Here is a 7,424-nt window from a genome sequence, read left to right as displayed (position 1 = left end):
GGTAACAATATTGGAACAATGTTATACCACCTCGAAGAAATGTCGCATCAAAGTAACATTGCCCTGTTGCACTGAAAATCGTCGTTGTGAATTGTCCCATATAACATCCCCTTTATTTCTTAACTTCACGCCGGAAGTGACCTCACCTTTGGAGCTTAACGATAACGAACTCGAGCAGGAATCGAGGCTAAAACCGTGGAATTGTTTGGGTTCCCCCAACATGATAAGGCAGGTGTTCTGCACGCCCATGTAGTAGACGAGCTCCTTCCTTTGAAGATAAAGAGAAGCCCTTGCAGTTTAGTCATTTCATTGACATTGAAAACGCAGTAGAACCATTCATATTGAACGAAAAAGGGACTGGGAGCTGGGGCTGAAGCCCCTGAAAGCCTACCTTAACCCCTTGTCGCCTCGAACCTTGACTGTACACTTATGGGCCCAGTTGTTCGAAGGCCGACTAACGCTTAACCCGGGTTTCTTTTCCTTATGTTCAAAAGCATTTTCTCGGATAGTTTTCTCTCTAATTTTAGAACTTCCAATCATCAACTTGTGGACAAAAAGAATGAGAACTAAAATGCTTTTTAAGCTTTCAAATCTGAATTCAAATCTCGCACTAACCCTGGGTTACCTTAACCCAGCTTTGAACAACTCGGCACTGAAGTGTTAAAAAGAAAAACCCAAAGTTATCCTCATTTTGTCTCATTGTGTATTCAATCTACAGTTTATGTCTTACATGTAAGCTTAATGAACTTACCGGGACTTTCGAGAAACAGGCCCCTGGACCGAGATATTTGTAACGGCTGCATAAAATGGCGACTTTTCGTTTCAAACTACATGACAGGGTTCTTTTTGCTATGGATCTCGGGCGCACATGCACGTTTTCAGCTTGCTTTTTTGTTGGGAGATTTGTTGGGTTTTTGCTGTGGTTGCAGTTCCTTGTCGAACTTGTCTTTAAAAAATATTTATCTCGCAAAGAGGGTTTGAGTGTCTTTCTAATATGGATGACACAGAGTTAACTTACAAGTTTTGGAGAATCCGAAAAACTGTAATGCAAGTAAGTGACATTCCTAACATTTAGTATTAAAAAAAGTTTAGCTGAGTTTAATTTCAACGTGCACCTACAATAGCACACGAACAAACATTGAAAAATAAACCAATAAACCGTTTAAATGAAAGCAAGTTGCTTTTTGTGGCAAGAAGAGGAAACCCTGTGGCTGCGAGAGCAGTAAACAGCGACATTTTGATATGTTGCTGACCGTTGAGTTATAGATGTTGTGATTTAATTCAGTCCTTGCTTTTAATTTTATGTTCAATTGTTTGTGAGTAACAAAGGAAGGAAAAGTTGAACCAAGAAGATTGCACTTACAACAAATAGAGAAAACCTGGCACTTTAATAGCAGTGCTTCATCAGAAGGCCTTAGTTGAGTGTTCCGTTTTTCATTGTCTCTAGATGTGTCATGACAGAGGGTATCTGGTTACACAAGATGAATTGGATCAAACACTTGATCAGTTTAAGGAGTCATTTGGTGACCGACCCAGGTAAAAATTTCATGGTTAGCAGCGTGCAAAGAAAGTCGGATCCTATAGCCCAGTGTTAGTGGAGATTGCTATCAGGCTAGTGAATTCTGTTTTTAACAGCAAGTGAAGTTTTTTGGGGGTATTTAAAATTTAGAAGAACCGTGATCAAACTTTCTTGTCAAAATAGTTTTTGGGGCTAGTTTTCATGACTAATGGGCTAGTAAATTCCAGCCACAGCTCGCCCAAAGGACAAGCTGTAAAACTAATTTCCTTTGCTCCCCAGTTTAGAAAATATAAGGGAGAGCAAGAGTTGGTCTCCAGAAGAACATTGCAGTTTCAGTCTCCAACCAGACTAATTTTCAGGCTCATATGATAAAACAACTAAGGATGAAATTAATTTCATACACTACATTCAGCTAGCTGGGCTTTCACTTTACTTGGCTGACACTCGGTAGAAGTCTGGTATAGTAGTGTCCTTGGCTAGTAATTCGTATTAAATACATTAATAGGCAGCGGTTTTCAGTTGTGGGCTTAGTGTCATAGTCTTTGAGTGAAGGCGATGCTGAGGTTGACCTTTTTTTGATATAAACTTTGTTCCTTCTCTTATTGGAGATTATGTTTTTTAAAAAAAATACCAGTTACTATAAGAACAATATGATTTATAAACATAGAGTAAAGCAGGAAGGGTTGTATCAAAACAAGGTCAGCTACAGCCTCATTTCCAGCTGTAACTGTAAAATAAGCTATTGATATTGTTATATTTTAGTGAGGGAAGACCTTCTAGAAGTGATTTGTCAATACTGGTGGCGCACAATGATGACCCTACAGGTAACAATGCATTGACATATACCAAGAATTAGATACATCTGACTCTTGGTAACTTGAAGCTCCCGCTAATTCGAGGCAATTTTCATTTCCCTTCTGTTTTATTTGTATATAATCTTACCCTCGATAACTTGAACTCCTGATAACCCAAACTTTTTTCTATTTCCCTTGAAGGTTCGAATTATTGGGAGTCATCTGTACTTGCCCTAGTTTCCTTTAAAGGGAGGGGTCACTTCAGGGAGGTTTGGGTAGAGGTATGCTGCTTACGGCTTCACACTGTCAGTGTTATTACCAGGATTTTGTACACTCGGGTCTGCAGGACCCACAGAGAAGCTAAAGGGGGGATCATTAGGGAGAAAAGCGGGTCACAATTTTTAGATACAGTTAACTCAACGTGTTCACAGGTCTGAGTCTTAAATCTATAATGATGGGTGTTTTCTAAAGACGTCATAACCAATTAAAGTTTGGCTTATATTTTAAAGCAATGTACGTATGTGTACATATGTAGTTTTTTTTCCTTCTTTGCACCCTTGGGACCCCATGGGAAAATTATAGTCCAGCATTTCCCAAAAAAGTGCATCAGTGCAGCAGTCTGGTAAGAACACTGCACTCTGACACTGTTTTAGACAGATATTGTTTACTTAATTTCTTTACCCTATCTAAGACAAGAGGCCTTATAATACATTGTACGACCATGACTCTTTTCATTTTGCATACAGATTGATTTAAACTAACATCATGGAATTTTTGTCGGAAAGTAATATTGGTACCAGAAAATTTGAACACTGACCGCCAACTTTCACATTATTCTAAAGGCTTCTAGTCCAAAAAGACACCCTGCTGTAAATAGTGAAATTGTACAGTACGCTGTTTAAGGCACAAGATCCTGTAGATTGTACCCCGTTCAGTGGCACTTACCTGTATAGGCCAAATAAGGTAGTACCCACCAGGCCTAGTTTGTGTCTAGAGCAGGAAATTAGATGTCTGCTGAGTAGCAAACTTAGTATCATGTTCTTTAGTTATGAGTGGTACCAAGCAAACTTGTGAATGAAAAGTGCAAATTGAAGCGTTTATAGTGAAAAATGTTGTTCATTACATTAACTAAGCAATTTTAAATAAACTTTTTTTTTTGTTTAAAATGGGCTATTATTATGTATTATTTATATAATTTTGAGCTGTTTCCCAGGGCTTATGTATGGAAGTTTAACAATGACATGTTTCTGTTGATTTTTACATTTTGTTGTTTTTTTGTTATGTTACAGACCAGATGTTTATCTTCTTTCCAGATGAACCAAAAGTTGGAATAAAAACAATTAAACAGTGAGTCATCGATAAGGTTAATGTACATTTTTAAAATGTACATGCATGTCCAGGAGTTGAAATCACTTCAATGGAGAAAACAATATCCACTGAAGAATCAGGACAGGACTTGACCTCAGCTGTGAGCTGCATAACAAGTCCCTTGCTCTGACCATTTGGACCCACTGTCTTCTTTAACTCTTTTACTGCCAGAGTGTATAGAGTTTTTTAAGGTGACTCTAACTTTTGAGTCTGTGGACGAAATCCTATGATGTGACCATTCAAATGAAAGTTCCCTTCCTGTACTTACATATAGTGCTTTTTGTTTCTCAAAATTTTAGAAAATGAAATTTGGTCGAAATTTGCCTTGGCCACATTTGGCAGTGAAAGGGTTAAAGCCTCCATTTCTCCAACTTTGTTTTGACTTTACTCAGTCTTGTACATATTTTTCCTGACTCAGACCAATTATCTAACTTACAAATCTCTTCAGATATTGTAACAGAATGCAAGAGGAAAACATAACAAGAGCAATAATCGTTGTACAGATGGGTATGACACCATCAGCGAAACAGGTGAGTACACAACTGGTAAGCGGGGAATTAAACTTCTAAGTTTCTTTTGGTTCTATTTTCCTCTTGTTTCCTATGAAAGTAGCCAGGGGCCATGCATGTGGTAGCTGGGGAAAATCCCACCCTCCCCCCCCCCCCCAGTTACACCCCTGGGGAGGGCACCTTGGTAAGGACTCACACTGTAAGAGTCCCTTTGGTGGCCTTTTCCATCAGATAGGTCTGTACCCATTGAAACTAATGAAGTTATAACTGACCACCTACCCCTCCCCTAAGTCACAAATGTGCCTTAAGTGAGAAGTAAGTGTTTATGTTGACTTCGGGGATTGATCCTTATTTTTTGCAGTATGGTCTACATGTAAAATTGTAGTCTTGTTATTCAGAGGCAAATTTGTACATTCTCTTCAGGCATTAGTTGAACTTGCCCCTAAGTACATCTTGGAACAGTTTATGGAGGCTGAACTTATGGTCAACATTACAGAACATGAGGTAGGTGATTAATACATCAGGGTTGGGTTTTAAGAGAAGGGGGACACTGAGTTGGTTTTGTGGATTTGTCGATTGCTTTTGCTTGTTTTTACATTTGAAAATCTGCATTTTTTCCTATAAAGTTTCATCATTTTTTTTCTTTTTTAGCATCCATTTCAGTTACGTTGTAAAGAGAGATGACAATTTGCTCAAAATATATATTTACACTTTACTTTCTTTATTCGCCTCTTTCACCCTGGTTGTCCAGTTGTCAAGCCTTTAGATGTTGGCACACCGCCATATTCAATTACTCTAGTTGGGCAGTTTTTGATTATTTTAAACACTTCATTCAATATTGCATAAGTGTCCTATTTGGTGTGTGCCTGTGTGTTTTTCTCAATTGACAATTAATCAATTAAAATTAAAAAACATTTTTACATGTAACATTCCAGTTGGCCATAGTCCCAGAAAGCACAAAGACTTACCCTATTTACAACAACACTGTTAAACCCAGAAGGATAACATCTATACCTTATTTCACACCAATAAGTGTAAAAATTTACACTATTTGGCAGAGATCTCTCCTTGTGTGCTAACTTCCTTTGTTTTATCTCTTAAGCTTGTCCACGAACATGTTCTCATGACACCAGAGGAAAAAACAGAGCTTTTGCAGCGATAGTATCCTTTTGATCATCCTCTTACACAGTGCATTGAAATGATTGTTGGAATCCAAAGTAATACAAATAAGTGTAATAATTATTGTTCGCTTGCAGCTACAGCCCTTGCATTGGATTTTCAAGTTGCTGTACCGCTCTCTCTATCATTTTTTTTCTCTCTCACTCTAATTTTACCACTTTTCACACCTCCCCTCCCCTCCCCTTCCCTCAGTGGTATCATTCCTGTCACCACAAAACTCATCTCATTCATTATACCAAGGCCTGAAATAAAGGCCGGCCAATGGACAGTTTCCAGTTAAAAATGAATGTTGGCTTTGTCTGGTCAAATCCTTGAATGATTGGACAATTTGTCCAGTATTAAGCTGGTAACTCAAGTCTTCTGATTATTACATGTATTACTATTATAACTTCTGATTTTAGACAAGGCTGGATGTTATTGGCCCCTCATGGAAAAAAGAAAAGGGAAAATAAAGATACAACCTGATCAAGAACTTTTATAAATTGCTCACTCATTATGGTGGATTTTAACTTTCAGTTATCGCTCTAATTAGGTGGTGTTTGAAAGAGATGTGACGTACATGTAGTAGATATTTGTGCTGCCAAACATGGGCAAAAAGAGGTTTGTCCGGACAACCTGACCGTCGCCAGCCGGAAAATTATTTACCCGATCATGATTAGGTTTTAACAAAGGCCGTGTGCATTTACTTCCGGTGGCTTTCAACTAGTCCTGGAATTACTCCAGTTTGGTCCTTAACTTAAATCGCAGTAAACTCAAAGACCATCAGCTCCCTCGTATCCAATCTGGAGATCCGGTAGCGCGGTACTTTGGACTTAAAAGGGGACAGGTGAGTGAGCCTTGGCCAATCAAAAACCGTATGTACTGTGACGTCATATACGCAAATAATTCTGGTAGATGTAGCGCCCCGTGTTGACTGGGTGAAGTGAGTATTAAAAATGGCGGGAAACTGCAAAGAGCGGTGAAAGTCCTGTAGCTTAGTGGTAAAGCGGCTGGACTAGTAACTAAAAGGACATAGGTTCGACAACTATTGGGAGTACTCGGATTTTTTCTTCTGAGTCACCTGTGTTACTTACAGTAACATGACTTTTGAAACGTGACTTGTAGAGGGACTGTTGCTTTGACCAATAACAGAAAAGGCAATCTGACGAACCAATCAGAACGCGAAGCAGAATCCTGCAAAACGAGGGACGACTTCGTTTGTTTTTAAATTTGATTGGCTAAGAAAGTGGTACCATATTTTTCAAACCAATCACACCATAGGAATACAAAATTAAATTTCAAAGCTTCTTTTCGCCTACCTCTTAGAAACAGCTCTTTTCAGACTTGTACTTTTGAATACAATACCTTTGCATTTATTTCTTTTTCACAGGTTGTAAAAATTATTCGTCCCAGCGAAACAGCAGGCCGGTACATTACCTACAGACTTGTTGTTTGACGTGAAATGCGAAGAGACGAACACTCACTTGCATGGCACGTATTTACACCAGAACAGTTATGTACATTTAAAAAATGTGTAATGTTCGTTCGTAGGAAGATGAATGTTTCTTTGAATAGTTCGCAGAAACGCAAAATGTGTGTTTATATCAAGCCATTCTTTTGGTATTGTACATTCAAAGTAATAGAGAGCCTGAACAGTTACATTTGGTAACAGACAGTCCGAGAATTTTTTAAATTCTCTTATCCAAATTCCCTTAAAAAGTTTAAATTTACAATGGAATAAATAACTTTATTGACGTATCATCTTTTAACATGTGCATGGACATGTATCTTAATTTGATTGTGTTTACTGTTATCTTTCGTTTGATTGGTTGTTCGTTTGGACCAAGAGTGACCAGCGATGAAAACGTTAGCCTTTTCACCCCTTTAGAGTTGCAAACGTTGGTGTTATCATGGGTGGTGAAGAACAAAATCTCTCAAGGACGGTGGTCACCATGGCCATCTACTATCACGTACATGTATCTAAAAAAGAACTGACTAAAAGTCATTTTCTTCCTATTTGCTCCAGTTGTTTGTTAGATATAAGTAACCGTTCAGACGAAAACGTTTTAGAAAAAA

At 38.3% G+C, this 7,424-nt stretch overlaps 1 protein-coding gene across 1 annotated transcript; it reads left to right on the top strand.

The window, feature by feature from the left end:
* The first annotated feature begins 870 nt into the window (after nucleotides 1–870).
* Nucleotides 871–7,117, top strand: LOC140921141 (DNA-directed RNA polymerases I, II, and III subunit RPABC1-like). Its single transcript, XM_073371104.1, has 9 exons — nucleotides 871–1,051; nucleotides 1,448–1,536; nucleotides 2,282–2,343; nucleotides 3,603–3,660; nucleotides 4,130–4,211; nucleotides 4,614–4,694; nucleotides 5,293–5,351; nucleotides 6,117–6,195; nucleotides 6,739–7,117. The coding sequence occupies exons 1-9, from the start codon at nucleotides 995–997 to the stop codon at nucleotides 6,802–6,804; spliced, it is 633 nt and encodes a 210-aa protein (XP_073227205.1). The 5' UTR covers nucleotides 871–994; the 3' UTR covers nucleotides 6,805–7,117.
* Nucleotides 7,118–7,424: the final 307 nt, after the last annotated feature.

Source organism: Porites lutea, chromosome 12 (assembly GCF_958299795.1).
Source record: "Porites lutea chromosome 12, jaPorLute2.1, whole genome shotgun sequence".
Lineage (NCBI taxonomy): Eukaryota > Metazoa > Cnidaria > Anthozoa > Scleractinia > Poritidae > Porites > Porites lutea.
The sequence above is the reverse complement of the archived record's forward strand: the minus strand, read 5'-3'. Positions and strand labels throughout refer to the sequence as shown.

Excerpts from the sequence above, each read along its gene's own strand:
- LOC140921141 (XM_073371104.1), top strand. The coding sequence starts at position 995 with ATGGATGACACAGAGTTAACTTACAAGTTTTGGAGAATCCGAAAAACT. Across the intron at positions 2,344-3,602 it reads GCACAATGATGACCCTACAG|ACCAGATGTTTATCTTCTTT; the intron begins GTAACAATGCAT and ends GTTATGTTACAG. Across the intron at positions 3,661-4,129 it reads GGAATAAAAACAATTAAACA|ATATTGTAACAGAATGCAAG; the intron begins GTGAGTCATCGA and ends AAATCTCTTCAG.